We start from the raw sequence: 18429 nt of genomic DNA, 5'->3' as shown, positions 1-18429 counted from the left end.
GGTGTCTCATTGCGTTCCAAGCAGTAAAGAATTAACAGCTCACCTTGTAGCCTGTGACTTCAGACTCATTTTCCATGGCCTTTACATGCTCCCAATTCAAAAAGATCTTTGAGTTTGTCAGGTTCCACTCAATGTTCCCCGGAGGCTGGCTAGGAGCTGGAAAATAAACATTGTGGAATTCAGTTTGAATTCAGGCAATTTCTGAATTAATCTATTTATTCAACGTAATTGAATAACAACATTATAAACTTATGCATCGTTTTTAAAAAAAGGCTGATATACGGTGCTCAAAAGTAGTCTTGTCACACTCTTTGAATACAATACAAGCTCAAAGTTATCATTTATTCATCCATATTGATCAGAAAAGTCATAACAACCAGTAATAATGACCAGATTTACTACCTAAAACTCAGAATGATCCTGGAGAACCACTGAAAACTTAAGTGAAGTGAGTACTCAAGCATCAGTGCAAACATTTTTGACAGATCAATTAAATTCAATATTCACTTTTAACGAGGAATATCTATCAGAACATTAAAGGAGACCAGCCTGAATAAGCACTGAGAAATACACAACATTTTGCAGGGTACTTCTTAAGATATCTAGCTGTTTTATTCAAGAGCCTATAAAGCTCCATTCCAACATCTCCCAGAGTTCATTTGGACAGTTGCAGCTGGTGGGGGTGTAGCTACATCAGCACTGCACAACATAGCCACACAGCCTCATCTACCATGGGTCAGATTAGCTTTGCAACTTCATCGAGATCTTCAATTTCTGTAAAATTCAAAATGTTTTATTCGAGTGACCCAATATGCCAACCTGTGCTGTTGAATGGAGCACATGAACAAGGCTTTATCTCAAACCACTGAAACACAAAGAGATTGCAGTTAAAAAGTTGCCGCTGCTATAAACACTTCAAACCAGAAGATACCAAAAAAGATCTAAAGTTTGGACTTGTGAACAGCCTCAAATCCAGACTGAAATCTTTCTATGGACACTCGGCAGAAACAGAAAACCCGAGCTGAGGCAGGCTGTCTGTAATAACTGAATTAACACACTTTAGCTGGCTGGACATACATACATCATCTAAACCGCTTACCCTTCTGGGTCGCGGTGGGGTGCTGGAGCCTATCCCAGCTGTCATTGGGCAGAAGGCAGGATACACCCTGGACAGGTCGCCAGTCCATCGCAGGGCAGACAGACAGACATACACATTCACTCACACACTCACTCACACCTAGGGGCAATTTAGCGTGTCCAATCAGCCTGACTGCATGTCTTTGGACTGTGGGAGGAAACCGGAGTACCCGGAGGAAACCCACGCAGACACGGGGAGAACAGGCAAACTCCACACAGAAATGACCCTGGTCGCCCGGCTGGGAATCGAACCCAGGCCATTCTTGCTGTGAGGCGACAGCGCTACCCACTGCGCCACCGTGCCGCCTGGCTGGACAACATTAAATAAAATTTATCTCAATTCAGCTGTTAGCTCCACAAATATTGGAAACCCTTATAAACATAAGCAAAACAGACTGTTAAAAGCATCATTTATTGCTTATCCTTTTGAAAATTCATTAAAATCTAACCTTTATTTCAAGTATAGATTAAAAGGAAAATCCAACCTCATCATGAAATATGTATACATGTGCCACAACTGTTGGCACCTCTTCATTTAATACTTTTTGCAGCCTCCCATTGCAAAAATAACAGCTTTTTCTCCTATAATGCTTAATGAGACTGAAGAACCCATGGCAAAGGATCTGATACCATTCCTCCATTCAGATCCTCTCCAGATCCTTCACATTCCGAGGTCCATGCTTGTGGACTCTCCTCTTCAGCTCATTCCACAGGTTTTCTACAGGGTTTAGGTCATGGGAATAGGGTGGCCATGGAAAAACCTTCATTCTGTGGTCAGTGAACCATTTTTGTGTTGATTTTGAGGTGTGTTTTTGTATATATTTAGCTCATTGCTATTAATGCCTTTGGTTTAAATGGATCATGACACAATCCTTTGAATATCTAAGATCTGATTTGTATTATTATTATTATTATTATTTTTATTTTACTTTGAGAGAATTAGTTTGAACTAATTCAGTAGAATGGCATGTATAATAATACACAGAAAACATAGGTAATATTTCTGTAACAAACAAGAAAAAAGCCAGAATGCAACACTGTTAAAAATGAGAGGTCAGCTCAACTCAAACTGATCTAGTAACCGATTACATAGCTTTTCTTGAGTTGACTCAACTTGAGGACATCAGAGTTCACACCACTCAAACTTCTTATTTGAGTCAAAAGTTCTGTTAATGTTTTAGTTCTGCATCTCAGTGAGGGAAATAAAATGAACTTGTTTTTATACTCATCTTCCCCACCAGCCAGGACTCTCTCCATCACACAATCCTGCTAGACATTCTTCCTCTTGGGTAAACACTGTTTGTTTTCTTCAAAGAGATTGCAGTTAAAAAGTTGCCGCTGCTATAAATAAACGATTGCGTGTGTTCTAAACACTTCAAACCAGAAGATACCAAAAAAGATCTAAAGTTTGGACTTCTGAACAGCCTCAAATCCAGACTGAAATCTTTCTATGGACACTCGGCAGAAACAGAAAACCCGAGCTGAGGCAGGCTGTCTGTAATAACTGAGTTAACACACTTTAGCTGCTAGAAAGAGAGTTGGCTGGACACCATTACATAACACACTAAGAAGTCTGAGTTGGGTGAACTCTGGGGTCCTCAAGTTGAGTCAACTCAAGAAAAGCCATGAAATCAGTTACTGTATTTACTATATATGTATATACACTATAAGTTGAGCAGGCTTCTCATTTTTACAGTGAATCAATTGTGTTTAAAAACAGTCAAAACTTGTTTTCCTTTGCATCGGAGCTGTGACTGAATAGAGAGAAGGCATCCGCGATATTGACTGGTCAGCTGTGGGTGACGTATGGCACTTTTTTGTGGGCTCTCAGCAACTTAAATGTGCAAGTTTAAAACGTGAGATCCTCTCATGATCAAATCACACAGGATGAATGGTGAAGCCCGGTGTGAACAGGGCTGTGGTTTTAGCTTATAATGTAAATATCATGCAAAGTTTTTAGCAGCTATTGCCATAAATGTGCCAAAAAATGGCCTAGAACTTTCACAGACTGCAGCAGCTCATATCAGTCATCTCCTTTGGTCTCTGTCTGAATGACTGGTTGGTGCTCCTAACGTTCTAGCACAGGAGAACATCTCCTGCACATGAATTCGTTTCATCACTACGCAATTACAGAGTATCGACTTCACAGTAATTGTTTATAATTCATCTAACCCACTTTTGCAGTCCTTGCCATGAGTTCAGGCGATGCAATCCCCTCGAAACAGAAGATACTGTTGCGCTTGCCTGGATCGTTATGTCTAGTGTGGAAGTAACGTGGCGCTGCATTCAAAACCCTCTGCTCTAAATTAAACAAAAAGGGCTGAGAAAAGTTGGATTTCTGATTTCGTTATTTCACCCCCAGTGCTTTGGAGTGCGCTCACTCCCTCTTCACAGTCGAGTAGGACCAAAGATGAGTGCCTCTGTGATTCTGAGCCATTTTTACTAATGACTCCAAGCCCACTCAGCCTCTAATATTTGCTGTTATGAGAATTTGGGTGGATTGTATCAGCGGCCCTGCGCTATCGCCGTATTTTCGGGCCTGATAATGCAATGCACAAAAGAATCAGACCAATTACTAAGCTGCGCTGAGACAGAGAGTAAAACTGGGAGCGCTTCATTTGAAACCGCCTTTAATTGCCCGCTCAGTCTATTAGCCCAAATTAGCTCTCTGACTCCTTTCCATTGAGATGTCATAGTTTATCTGATCACTCCCTGGCTCTGTTTAAATATGCTGTTTTGTTCTTTTGGTTTATTGGCATGAGCTAATCGGACTATTTAAGCTGGGGGGCTTTAACGGAGGGTCTCTCATGCTGAGATGGAAGAGCACCGCTCAATCTAATCATTCCATTGATTACTCCTTGTTTTTTTTCTGCACTGCGGTGCTGGAATCCAGTACTTTCACTGGTGGCTCTCTTTATCTGCTGTTTCTCGACATTGATGGGCTAATTAGGCTTTAAAAGCACTGAAACAATTAGCTGCGTCAAATATAGCCTTGAATAATCTTCAGTACAACAAATGCCAGCTGCTATGAGGAGGTTCGTTCAACAAATGAGACGCAGATATTAATACAAACAAAGCCTCGAGAAGCAGATTTATCATGAGTGCTGCAGAAGAAGGCGGCAGGCAGTAAAAATGAATGAATGCCGCCGCATTTGTCTGCCTTTGCAGCAAATTTATCAAGGACAGTTACAGTATGTTAATGAGTCGTGGCGCCCTTTAATCATTTCAGCATCTCTGCCTCGAGAGGCTAAAGAACAGCAGCGTCTTTAAAAAGCAGCCTCTGAAAAGACTCACGGGGTTTCTTGGTTGTGATGTTTACAGGGACGCTGGCCGGGCCGACTCCGCCGCTGTTGGTGGCTCTGACTGAGACCAGGTAGACCGTGCTGCCCTTCAGGCCAGTGATGCGAGCCGGGCTGCCTGCGACCTTTTCCTTCCTCGCGTCGCTCATCGGAGATCCCTCCTCCCACCACTGCACCTACAGCACCAAAACAAAGGGGGCCACATTCGTAAAACGCACCGCCAGAATTACCAGGAGCACATAGTGTGGTGCTAACAATGAAGATTACTGGTGAGCTTTTTTTCATTTACATGTGCTGGTAGTGATTCATACCACACACAAAATAAAGCCTGAACCACTCTGGTGGTCATTTTCCCAGTAAACCCTCTAACTCAGGGTTGCCCAATACTGGTCCTGGAGATCTACCATCCTGCAGAGTTTAGCTTCAATCCAAATCAAAAACTGATCCAGGTAATTACGGCCTTCGGATGTATCTGAATAATAGAACTGAATAAGTTAGATCTGACCTCTCCAGTGTGGTAGACCTTCAGGACCAGGACTGGGCAGCCCTGTTCTAACTGCTGAAGACTTGCTGGAGCAGGTTTTCAGATTGGCAGATTTAACAAGCACTATATTTAAACCGGCCTCTTCCTCCTGCGTCAGATTCTATGTTGGTGAATCCCCCTCCTGTGTGCGGACAGCAGGAAGTAATCCAAATCAGTGAAGTGTAATTTGACATGCTGAGACTCTAATTACATTTGAAATTCATTTTATTCTAAGCAGTTTTAACTTTGGGTACTGTTCTTCAATTTACAATGAATTTTACAAAGGAATTTAGTTTAAACATGCGAAAATGACAGTTTTACCAGTCAAAATTAATGCTGACTACATGTGTAAATTGAATTCCTGACAAAATTTCCCCTGTGTTAAACTTTAATTGATGTTATTATCTCAGTTATGATGAACTGGAAAAAGGCTTGAATTCTTACTGATGAGAAATTAAATCTTACATGCCAAAATATAATTCCTACTATTAAAAGTTGATTTTTAAGATGTTTTAATTGGATTTTTTCCATTTCTTTTGAGTATCAATAACACTTTCTGATTAACAAACTTTTCTTCCTTGACTAAAAGTTAAAAACATCTTTACCAAACAATTTACAAGCATTTCTCCCTTAAATTTGTAGCTCTGTTTCTGAAATTTTTGGTTTACTTTGTTTCTTTGTTGGTAGCCAAACAGAGCTTCACTTGTTGTGGGTCTTTAATATGCATCACCTCATTTACATGTGGATTTTGATTGGCTCTTGCCCAGGACATTGGAGAAAATACTGCAGCATTAAAAGACACCAGTTTGCTAATCACCGCTATGGTAACTTTATAAATAGGCGCTGTTACTGCCCAGTTTTATGAAGTTGGCCTAAAGAAGTTTTTCTATTTAATAGTCAGTATTTTATAGATGGGCCACTGTAGATGCTCCTGTTGATGTTAACATACATTCAGCCTCACACTGCCTCGAGAACAGCTCTCGAAGTACCTCAACGTGTCTACAAATCTCTAAATAGACTAGGACCTGCAGATATTGTTGACATGCTGGAAAAACACCACCTTACTAGACATCTCAGATCACAGAGTCGGGTCAGCTAACAACATCTACAACCAGAACTGAACATAGTGAGGCAGCCTTCAGCTGCTACGCTGCAATCAGCTACAACAAACTTCCAGAAGCTGTCAGACGTGCACAGGCAGCCCGAAAACAGATTTCTCTTCACCTCCTTCAGCTGCTGCACTTTGCATCTTTCTAGCACTTCATCATTTATTCTCAATTCCGTTTACTCTGTTCGTTGCTTCGTCTCCAGTAAATTTACATTGTATTTTAACTGAACTTTATTTTGATCTTTTAAATCAAGTTTCTATTTAAATTTTAATCTTCTACCTAAAGCACACTGACCTACCTTGTGTAAGAAAATGTCCCATTTGAATTAACATAACTTCCTACAATAAATACCTACTAAATCTACATTCACTTTTCCTTAAGCCTAAACGGACACAACCTTAACCTCTGCCACATTCGGTGTGCAAACAGTCTTTAACAGTCTATCATCTATTAATTTTATCTAAGATCACATTTTGAATGTTTGTAGTCTGTCATGATGATACAGTCAAATGCAAAAGTTTGGGTGCACCTGGTCAAACTGGTTGATTTTATATTTTGTTGTTTTGAGTTTAACATAATGGGGTACAATAAAATGTAAAATGTGTCCTGTAGAAGTGAAGTTATGGCACATTTTAACACTAATTTGTTTCCAATGTGTTAAAAAATGCACTAAAATTATATTGATTTTAATTATATTCTTTTAAATCTGTTTATATCTATTAATCTATAGTTTGAATCATGTTTTTAATTTCTACTCTCATTTAACTTTAATGTTACTCTGTATTTTTTCATTTGTAAAGCGGTTCGAATGACAACAGTGTATTACAGGTGCAACATAAATAAATTTGCCTTGACTTTACACACACACACACATATATATCTATATATATATCTATATCTATCCATCTATCTATCTATCTATATATATATATATAGCTTTCTACAAGATTTTGGAGAGGAAATTTGTCCATTCATCCAGATGATGTATGTATGTATGCATGCATGTGTGTGTATATGTATATTGGCAAATATATACATATTGCCAAATTGTTCACAATGAGAAAAAAATACGGGGAGAATATTTATCAAAAAAGGCCTTTGCTCCTCACGAACCTGGAAAACTGTGTAAAACGTAGGAAAGTGAAAAGAGAATCAACAGTTTCTCCACCTCATTCAGGAGCTCAATTTTACGAGTGTTTCACAAGTAATTGTTTTCCTTCGCAGCTGGGATCTCAGCCGAGTTTGAGCTGATTCTGGAGATGCAGCTCCACATTACATGAAGCACAAAACAAACAAGCTGAACGTCTTTAAGTGCAAATAAGATCTGATTCTTTGCTCCCAGCAGAACAGACAAACGGTGACACTGGGCTACTGTCCATTTTGGAAAAGGGAAACTAGCGTGACGAGCTCCTTCATTCAGAAGCCGAAACTCTGAGTTTGAGCTGCTTTCAGAGATTGTGGTCAGTGAGATTTCGTCACTGGCGAGAGTTTGTGAACATCGAACAGAGCATCAATAAAACAATGCTGCATTTTCACCATCTGAAAAATTGTGTTTGGTATGCAAGATACTGTCAGTTATACATGTGATCGATCATTTTCTGTCGTCTGCATACGCTGCACGAATGAACCACATCCAGTGTGCAAAGGCCTTAATTCTGATTCTAATGCTGTCAACAATCGGATGAGCTATTGGAGACCTTCAAAATAAAGTGTGACTGAGAAACAGAACCTGAAGGCAGCTTTCTAACAGCCCACAGCTGCACAGGATGGCCAGAGGACAGTGCCAAACACAGGAAGGTCACTATTCTCTGAGGACAGTAATAATTTAAGGAGAGGGCATTCTTCCAGTCTTTAGCAGCGATTCCCAGTGCTGGTCCTGAGGGACGGCACACTCACTGCACAGTTTATAGCCCTGCGCGAACACACCTGCTTCACCTCATCAGCTAATTATCAAGCCCTTCGTGAGCTGAAGCAGCTGCGTTAGGACAGAGAAAATGCAAAACTCCGCAGCGCAGTGACCCCCACATAACTAGGATGAAAACCACAAGAACCTTGAACCAAGCTTATCAGTGAACGCAGTCCTTAATTAGAACCTCAGTCCTGTCAGACGTCCAGCCCAGCTTGGGAGCCAAATTCAACATCACTGCTTCTCCAGTGCCCCAGTTTGTTAATAAAACTAGAAAGATATTTGAAAATTGAATGTGATGGACTAAAATATTGCTGAGTAAAAGAGTCTAAACTTAATACAAAATAAAAAATATGAAGTGTCAGTCCATCAAAACTTAAAATGGAACTATTACTACCCACCTCTGGATGATTTACATCATATAAATATATAATCGAAAGAGGAAAGCACTTAATGTAGGTCTGGACGTATAAATCTAACTCATATAAGAAGGACATATGAGGCAGTTTATAAAAGGAGGTAACACTATATTTTAAGAACACATATTAAGGCTTTATTAAGGTCTAATTCTTTGGTCATTAAAGCCCAAATTAAACAGTTCTATTTATTAAGATTTATTTATTATGACTTGTGTTAGTAAATAATTGGATGTTGTGTGAAAATCAGTAACAATTACATTATTAGTTGTAAAAATACACAACAAACATTTCTACATTCAAACATTATTGTGTATGATGGGCAACATTTTAGTCCTGAAGGTTCTAGACAGCATCAAGTGACTATTTTAAACACTTATGGCCAGGACTCACCAGTGGGTGCACAGTTTTGCTTTTTACTACATACAGTATGTAATAAGCCTGGATTTTAAGGTGTTAATTACAGGCAAAAAATGCAATATATGTTTTCAGGCAATTTACATTATAATTTCAATAATATGCAACTATGACTACAAAACAAGACTGAAAACTCTTCCATCTTAAAAGGCCCATATCCTACTTTTTATTGTATTTTATTTTTCCATAAGGTCCACTTAAATGATTGTATGTTTTTATGTACCAACAGTGCCTATTATTATTTTTAAGGACCATTTTCCAACCTCTGTTCACTAGAATTAAACAGGCTGTAAGACTGATATATGTAAATGACCTATGTTTTGACTGGCTGTCTTGTATTGTGCCTCATTCAAAAGCATTTAGATATGTAACACTCCTTTATAACTTCAGTGTAAATGAGAGGAACTACAGTACTATAGGCTGAATAGGTGGTAATATGTAAATGTGCTGGTTCTTGACATCACAGAAAAATAATTGAAAACAGGCTGTTTTCACCGCTTAGTTCAAATATTTCTGTTTTTTCAAAACCTTGTATCTCCATTTTTTGGTCGTTTTTCAGCTCTTGACATAGTTTTGAAAATGCCTGTTGCTCTTTACATTGTGTGTTAATTTTATGATGAATGGACCAAAAGAAACGGCCCAGAATTTCTTTTGGTGTAGTTCCTTTGACTTACCTTAAAAGTAATTTGCCAACATTTATGGTTGTTCTTTGCTACTTGCAAACTGACTTATTGAAAACTTGTTTAGCGCTTTTTAGCCTCCAATTAGTGAAGAATAAAGTCTACTATAGAATATGGAGCATGTCTTAAAGTTTAGGCAGCTAAAACCTTTATTAGCTCTAAAAAATAAACCCCAGAAGTTACTTAGCACTACCTAAAACCTGTAGGTCAATGTTTCTCAGTCCTGGTCCTGGAAGCCCACTGCCCCCTGGACCAGAGTTGAGAAACTCTGCTATAGGTAATAAAATGTTGCCAATCGTGCACTAATGTGAAGCCTCATGTGAAGCCTCAGATTAAGAACCTTGGGGTTATATTTCATCCTGACCTCAGGTTTGATAAACAAATTAACTCTGTTTTTAGGAGCTCTGTTTACCAACTGAGATCAGCCGCCAGGACTAAGGCATTCCTGTCACCCCGAGACCTGGAAAAGGTTTTTTTACCACGCTTTTATTACATCTCGCTTAGACTAAAGCAACAGCTTGTATTTGGGTGTCAGTAAGTCCTCAACAGCTTGTTTGTAGTTAGTCCAAAATGCAACAGCTCGTCTTTTCACAGGCACGAAAAAAGGGACCACAATACTCCCATTTTGGCATCCTTACACTGGCTTTCTGAATACTATAGGATCCAATTTAAAATTCTTGTATATGTTTTTAAGTCATTAAACGGAGCGGCACCGTCCTATATAGGAGATTTGCCTCAACTCTGTCCTGCCTCCACATCCTTGAGGTCATCAAATCAGCTGCTACTGACTGTGCCACGGTCTCGGCTGAAACTCAAGGGTGACCAGACCTTTGCTGTGGAACAGTCTACCCCTGGACATTAGGTCTGCACCCTCTATTGATGCTTTTAAGTCTAGATTAAAAACCTATTTTTATCAATTAGTCTTTGTTTCTGTAAAGTGATCTGCATTTTTGTTTTGTTATACATCAGATGTTGTCCTATATTGTCTTTTTAAATGTGTTCTCCTTGTGCAGCACTTTGGGTTAAAATGTTTATAAATAAATTCTTACTTACTTACTAAAAAATATGAATTAAGTGTTCGGTGTGCATTATTACAACTAGACATTTTCACACAACCCCCAATATGTGTTCCTTAAACTAAAGTTTTAACGAAAAGGAAAAAGAAAGGTTCGTTCTGGCTCCTTTTACCCACTCAGCATTAAAAAACAGCATTATGTCCTTATTACATCCAAAAGGAGGTAAACAGCAGAGTCGTTCTGACAGCAGAGGGGCCGGGTTATCTGGATCCGAGAGGAGGAGAGAACGAGCCCAAATCCTGCAGGTTTCACAGCGGCTGACGAAAGAGCTCACAGCCGAGACGTTTGCAGGAGCAGGGCGGATTGATGTACGACGTCTGAAGGGAGATTTATATACGCACGCTGAGGTGGCCTGGGCACCGGCGCCCCCCGCGAGACGGGCCCAGCTGCACGCAGACCTCTTCATCCTCCAGATTAGATCGTGAAAAATGGGTCGCGGAGAAAATGGCAAGCCTCTTGTTTGCAGAGGAGGAAATTGCACACCTCGCCATCAGCACTTTTCATTAGAACATGCATTACAGAGCATGATTGAGGCGATATAGTGTGAAGTGGGGCTGTTTTGTTTTGTTTTTTGCCTCTCTGTGTCTGTAGAGACGCTCTGCGCTTATTGTGTTTGCTCTGTATACCTCGTATCCTGTGATCCGCGCTTTGCTGAGGCTCGGTGGGACGGCCTCCCAGAACACCTGAACCTCGGAGGCGGACAGGCTGCGTGCCCACACTCTGGCAGGAGCGACAGAGGGCTCTGAGAAAGGTACAATGACAGAGAGGAGAAAGAAATAGGAAGGGATTATAAGAGCACAACAATAACAGCAACAATTCTCTGCTTGAATAAAATTCTGACAAACTAAAATGTAATAAATCAATTTAAAGGGTGCACATTTTTCTTGTTTTTATTTTTCTGGTGTCCACTTGCAACATTAGAGTGGTTTTATGCATCATTAACAGTCATAATTCATTTTTACATGACCATTTTCCAACCTCCCTTTATCCCTTAGATTTCAACAGGCTGTTTTTGTTACTGTGCCTTTTAAACAGACCAATACAGTCGTATGCGAAGTTTTGAACACCCAGGGCAAATTACAGGTTTGTAATTTGAGTGAGTGAAAATAAGTTAAGACGTTCTATACAGAGAACATTTTTAAATATGTCATTTTTTTATGAAAAATGATGCACAATTTCTATTTTTTTGCTGAGTTTAACATAGTAGTGCAGGCTGAAGCCCAGCTGCAGCACGCAGTGTTGCTCTGACAGAATCAGTGATTTTAGTGCTCTTTAGTGTTCAAATACAGCTTTGAAGTGTCTTTTAAAGTGACACCTTTCAGCACCTTCAGCAGACCGTGCTGGACAGACACTCGCAGAGAACTATGAATAAATCAACAAGCAACAAACTAACAAAAGCAGCTTGGTAGAGTTCCAGTTTCCCTCGAGATCCTCCACTGTAACAAGAATCCATGAGCTGTATGAATGACAGTGAGAGGCTACAATCACAGAAGAGCTGAACTATTCACTGTATCTGATCTATATGATATAAACACTCATTGGTTGGATGTTGCAGACACTGTTGACCTCACTGGACATTAATCTACTTCATCATATTCATTATTAAGTCTTGGCAAGAGAAAATCAACATTAAAGTTGCCTCAACCTTCCTCTGCTGAGTAGACGATGACCTCGGGGCTGAAGGGTCCCTCTCCCATGCTGTTGTACACGCCCACCTTCACCTCAAACCGGGAGAGCGGAGGGATGCTGTCATTTTTAAACACGTATCGGGACGCGTCCACTGAGGGTACCACGCTCTGGATCCACACTGGAGAACTAAGCAGACGAAAAGCAACCACGTATCCAAACTCTTCTCCATTCTGCAGCTCCTCGGGAACAGGCTGGAGCCAAAAGAGAAGTTTGAGAGAAAAGAGAACACTGAGAGCCACAAATTAGCCAAATAGGCCTCAAGAGATAAACAAATCAAGAAAAGGGTTCTTTGTTTTTGTTGAAGTCTGCTTGAGCTGTAAATTTTCATGCACATATTCATTCATTATTACATACGTCATTATTCCATAAAGGTTTTTTTTCAAACTTTTTTGCTTCAGTATTATTCACATTTCAGTACTGCATACACCTCAGTATTCCATATACAACAGTGTTCTGTACACTTGAGTATTCCATGCACTACAGTATTCCGTACAATTCAGTATTCTGTCCACTTCAGTATTCCGCACACTTCAGTATTCCGTACAATTCAGTATTCTGTCCACTTCTATATTCGCTGCACTTCAGTATTCTGTGTACTTCAGTATTCTGTGTACTTCAGTATTCTGTGCACTTCAGTATTCTGTGTACTTCAGTATTCTGTGTACTTCAGTATTCTGTGCACTTCAGTATTTTGTGTACTTCAGTATTCTGTGTACTTCAGTATACTGTGTACTTCAGTATTCTGTGCACTTCAGTATTTTGTGTACTTCAGTATTCTGTGTACTTCAGTATACTGTGTACTTCAGTATTCTGTGTACTTCAGTATTCTGTGTACTTCAGTATACTGTGTACTTCAGTATTCTGTGTACTTCAGTATTCCGTACACTTTAGTATTCTGTGCACTTCAGTATTCCGTACACTTTAGTATTCTGTGCACTTCAGTATTCCGTACACTTTAGTATTCTGTGCACTTCAGTATTCTGTGCACTTCAGTATTCCGTACACTTTAGTATTCTGTGCACTTCAGTATTCTGTGCACTTCAGTATTCCGTACACTTTAGTATTCTGTGCACTTCAGTATTCTGTGCACTTCAGTATTCCGTACACTTTAGTATTCTGTGCACTTCAGTATTCCGTACACTTTAGTATTCTGTGCACTTCAGTATTCCGTACACTTTAGTATTCTGTGCACTTCAGTATTCTGTGCACTTCAGTATTCCGTACACTTTAGTATTCTGTGTACTTCAGTATTCTGTGCACTTTAGTATTCTGTGCACTTCAGTATTCTGTGCACTTTAGTATTCTGTGCACTTCAGTATTCCGTACACTTTAGTATTCTGTGTACTTCAGTATTCCGTACACTTTAGTATTCTGTGTACTTCAGTATTCTGTGCACTTTAGTATTCTGTGCACTTCAGTATTCTGTGCACTTCAATATACCATATACCTCAGTATTCTGATACTTCAGTATTCCATGCACTTCAGTATTCTGTACACTTCAGTGTTCTGTGCATTTGCAGTATTCCTTACAGATCAGTATTCCGTACAGTTCAGCATGCCGTCAATCTGGCGACTAAGCCATGTATTTAAACCAGAGGAGAACTGTGACTATGCTAAGCTGGGCCTTCAGTTCAGGCTTTGAATATCAAAAAATGAAAAAAATGCTAATGATAATGCTAATAACAGCAGGGTACATCGACCATTTTGCTGTTCTGGATTAAATATGGCCAACTACAGCCTGTAAAAGACATTTCATGTTATATTAGAAGACACATTACCAAACCTTCCATCTCCAAATGGTAACGTCACAGGAGGTGAACTTTTTTTTTTCCAAATCGTTTTGGACCATTTCTATTGGTTCACTGAAGATGAACCTTTAACACAATGCAAAGTGACAGTGGTGCTATATGTTACCTTAAATACGTTTAACAGCGATGAGCACAGAGCTGCCCCTCTTTTCCACTTCTAACATCTGACTGAAATGCTTTGGTCAAGCTACCATTTATACTCCCACTCAATGTTGTATCTAGAACTTCTAGTAAGCCTATAGTAGTGGTCTGGTTCTGGAGAGCTACCTTCCTGCAAAGCCTAGCTCCAACCAACATTTGCCACACCTGCTCCAGCTAATCAACCTCCTCCCAAGTCCTGATTGGCTGAACCAGATGTATTAGAGTTAAGATTGGATGCAGGTTGGAACTAAACTCTGCAGAAAGGTAGCTCTCCAGGACCAGGGTTGGAGACCACTGCTCTAGAGTGACATTTTTCTCACTAAATTGGTTCCACTGTAAATAAAAAACATGTTTAATTCCAATGACAGTTTCTAATTAAGTTGTCGGTTAATCTGGCATGTTAGCCCTTCAGTTTGGCTGTATCTTCCTAGATACCACAGAGAAAAGAAAACCTGATTGTACAATTTTCTGTTGGGCATTTCAGGATTTTAACCTTTTTGCCTTCAAGTCAAACTTAAGAGCAGTATTAAAATGCAGAGTTTGACCCCTTAAAATCCCAGACTTATTGCATACTAATGCTTATTATTAGATAACTCCAGGGACTTGAACACATACATACATAATCTAAACCGCTTATCCTTCTGGGTCGCAGTGGGGTGCTGGAGCCTATCCCAGCTGTCATTGGGCAGAGGGCAGGATACACCCTGGACAGGTCGCCAGTCCTTCGCAGGGCAAACAGACAGACATACACACATACACACTCACACCTAGGGGCAATTTTAGCATGTCCAATCAGCCTGACTGCATGTCTTTGGACTGTGGGAGGAAACCGGAGTACCTGGAGGAAACCCACACAGACACGGGGAGAACATGCAAACTCCACACAGAAACGACCCTGGTCACCCGGCCGGGAATCGAACCCAGGCCATTCTTGCTGTGAGGTGACAGCGCTACCCATTGCGCCACTGTGCCGCCCTGGACTTGAACATAAACTGGCTTTTTCCATTTTTCAGTTTTTGACATACTTTGAAAATGCCTGTTGTCATTTACACTGTATGTAAGTTTCATGATGAATGGACCAAAAGAAACTTACTTGGAAAAAAGTCTGGTTCCATTGACTTACATTAAAAGTAAAATATGTTTCTTCTTTCTCCTGTAAAGTTACCATTTGGAAATACAAGGTTTTGTTCCTGACAGCAGTGAAACACAACAAGCATGACTGTAAAATGAACTAAAAATGACAGGTATGTATTTCTGTCATGAGGGCTTCCGCGAAGGCGATGAGGGTTCCTTGGAAGCCTTTTCTGGAAATATGTCCGAACATGTGGCGCAAAAGAAGCTCTCGACAAAAACTTTGTCATTTGGCATTCGCTCATGCTCGAGCCCTTCCTCTATCTGCGTCTTCATTATGATTTACGTACCACAGGGAGCAATTTCGCCAGAGCAAAAAGCGAAGACGACAGCTCTGTGTTTTAATTACCACTTGTCTAATTTAAACCACGTCACCGTGGAGAATTCCCTCCGAATCCAATTCAAGTCAGAAGATTGATTTAAGGAGAGAAAGAAGAAGAAGAAGAAGAGGAAGAAAAAATAAAACCACCTCCCTATCAAGAAACATCTGCTTGAGTCGGAGTCGGAGTCGGTTGCTCACCTCCCACGTGATCACCAGCTCGCCGCGGGTTCCTCCACCTCCACTCACGTTGGCTGGAGCCACCTCAGGAGCTTGGGACAACAATAAAAAACAACAGAACATAACAGGACTGAGTACACAGCCTGATTCCTCTGAGGCTTTGAGGCACAAAGGTCTCGTCAAAGCACCTTTAAGTAAGTTGGGTTGAAGCTGAACCTGCAAAGCAACAAAGCTTTGGATTTTTTTTGTTGTGTTGCTCCCTTTTAAGTGCTGAAGCTGAGGTTGACATGGCGTTTTCTTCTATGCGACTCCTTGTGATCAAGGCAGATGCGCTCGGCAAAATCCGGCAGAAAATAGACTCTTTCAAGTCCTATTGCCTGACGGAAAGCGTGGGTATTTCACACATTCGCGGCAGAGGCAGACATGAATTAATGATAGCAGGACTTCCTGCTTGCTAATGTGCGATATCAGAAGGTACAGTGTGACATCTTTACTCTTATGATCCGAAAAGGACTCGTACAATGAGGGCTAATGAGGAGAAAAGGTAGGAAAGTGTTGGGAAGTGAGAAAACCCACAGCCAGATGGGGAAAAAAGCAGACATCGTCTCCCCGCCGATTTAGCTAAATCTCCTCCGGTGTCAATCAGATCGCCGCGCACTCGATTTGTGTCTTAATTGTGTGGAGATTATTCCGCAATTTGGAGCCGTGCGTGCGCCCAACGCGATGACTGACGGGAAACAATGAGCGTGGATTTCCCATGGCTAAGCTGCCATCAAGACGAGGCTCTCCGAGCGAATTAAACTAATTATGGAGTTAAATTGCGTTTTTGCCGCAGGCCCGACGCGTCGAGTTTGTTGCAGTACAGGAGGACAGAGGAGGAGAAGACATGGTGCAGAGAGCAGTTACCCATTCGGGATTCAGCCATTAACCCAAACTTACACAACAAGTAATGCTGTAATTTCGGCCTTGATTTGTGAACTGAGCTCTGAAATCCACCAGTGGTACGAACAAGTTTGAGCACTACTGGTCAAATTTCATGTCCTGTTGATATTCTGTGTAAATAAGTGAACATATCCTCTACAGAGAACACACGTCTGCACATTTTAATGCACAATTACGGTTTATATCGGTTATATTTATAACAAAATCATAAAATGTGGCTGTGAAAAAGACACATTTTATACTCTATTTTTAACTCAGCAAATAAATCGAGATTGCGCACTAATATTTGCAGAAAAAATTAATATTCTCTGTACAGTGTTAACTTATTTTCACTTCAAAATACACAAAATATGTAACATAATTGAATTAATTTGTCGTTTGTTTTCACCAACCTTTGATGCAAATTGCAAGCAACTTGTGTGGCTTTGGCTTTCTTGACTTCCCTGTGACCTATAAAGACCTGATTTTGTCTATCTGCCCATAAGGACACCTTACTGTACATATTGCACTTGTTAAAACATTTTCCCCAAAAACTGCTTTGGCTGGAAATGTAGCTGGTGGCTTTTCTACCTAGTTCTTTTTGTGAATTTTGAAATTGTGTATTAAAAACCTGAATGTAAAAGCTAGAATTATAAAAGAGAAATGCTAAAGTATCACAAACAGTGTTTTACTCTTGGACGATGTAGAAAAGAAGATGAATTTTCAGATACGTGTTGACGTAAAGGGAACAAAAGTCGTATGTTTGGCACTACGGCCTCTCAGAACGGTCTGCTGCGGCGGCGTTCACAGGGGTTCGGTTGGTGACAGCGAAGTGAGACGGGGACTTCAGCCCTTATTAAATGTCTGGCATCTCTGAACTGTTAGAGCTACAGCAATGTACATCTGACAGACGGCTATAATGCTGCTCTACCAACATCTAATAAAGAGTCAAATCCTTCCATTGTATACAGCGCGCATGGTGAGTGAGACGCTGTACAGCACAATATCCTCTTCAGGAATTTGTGCATAACCGTAGTTAATGGAAATACAGATTCATTTTCTTTTACAGAATTTTCAGAAATTACTCAAAAATTTGCAAACGTTTGATAAATGAGACGAGGATTAAACCGATCAGGACTGTCGGAAAAGTAAAATATAAGCATATTGAAAATATTTGAAAAAACACTTCCAGTGCAAATACTATCTACTTGCCTGAGCTCAATTTATGATAAACAGATTTTGGCATATTTTATTGATTCATAAGCTGAATCCTGTTGCCAAGTGAAAGGAAACCAAGCACTGACACATCAGTGTATAACTTCAAAAGCTGACCATCTAGAGGGATGAAAGTGGGCTCAAATCAACAAGATGATCTTTTGAACCACTGACATAAAAACAGGACTGTCAAAGTTTTCACAAATCAGCCTGGTCAGTTTGAGTGTGCTTTGTCTGGGTGGCCAAATGTTGCAGAAAATAAAGCCCTGAAGAGTAATATTGGTGGATTTTGGAGTGGTGGATGGAGGACGTCACTTCACAACATCAGGACTAACAAAACAAACGATTACTTTATATTATGATGCAATATTTATATTACTATAAATATTGCATCATTAATTTATAGTCGACAGAATGCTGATCCATCTTAACCACAGCGAGAGGAGGCTAAAGAGCTTTGGG

At 40.2% G+C, this 18429-nt stretch overlaps 1 protein-coding gene across 2 annotated transcripts in view; it reads right to left on the bottom strand.

Moving 5' to 3' along the window:
• The window catches only part of LOC118807609 (contactin-4), a 90371-nt gene that overhangs the window by 14618 nt on the left and 57324 nt on the right, over nucleotides 1–18429 (bottom strand). For both annotated transcript variants that reach the window (XM_036569645.1, XM_036569646.1), the window contains exons 15-19: nucleotides 15853–15923; nucleotides 12209–12443; nucleotides 11190–11305; nucleotides 4432–4612; nucleotides 44–156 (exon numbers count right to left, since the gene is read on the bottom strand). In XM_036569645.1, coding sequence (XP_036425538.1) covers nucleotides 44–156; nucleotides 4432–4612; nucleotides 11190–11305; nucleotides 12209–12443; nucleotides 15853–15923 — 716 coding nt within the window. The remainder of the gene's footprint in view (nucleotides 1–43; nucleotides 157–4431; nucleotides 4613–11189; nucleotides 11306–12208; nucleotides 12444–15852; nucleotides 15924–18429) is intronic.

This window comes from Colossoma macropomum, unplaced genomic scaffold (genome assembly GCF_904425465.1).
Source record: "Colossoma macropomum unplaced genomic scaffold, Colossoma_macropomum, whole genome shotgun sequence".
NCBI classification, from domain to species: Eukaryota; Metazoa; Chordata; class Actinopteri; order Characiformes; family Serrasalmidae; genus Colossoma; species Colossoma macropomum.
The sequence above is the reverse complement of the archived record's forward strand: the minus strand, read 5'-3'. Positions and strand labels throughout refer to the sequence as shown.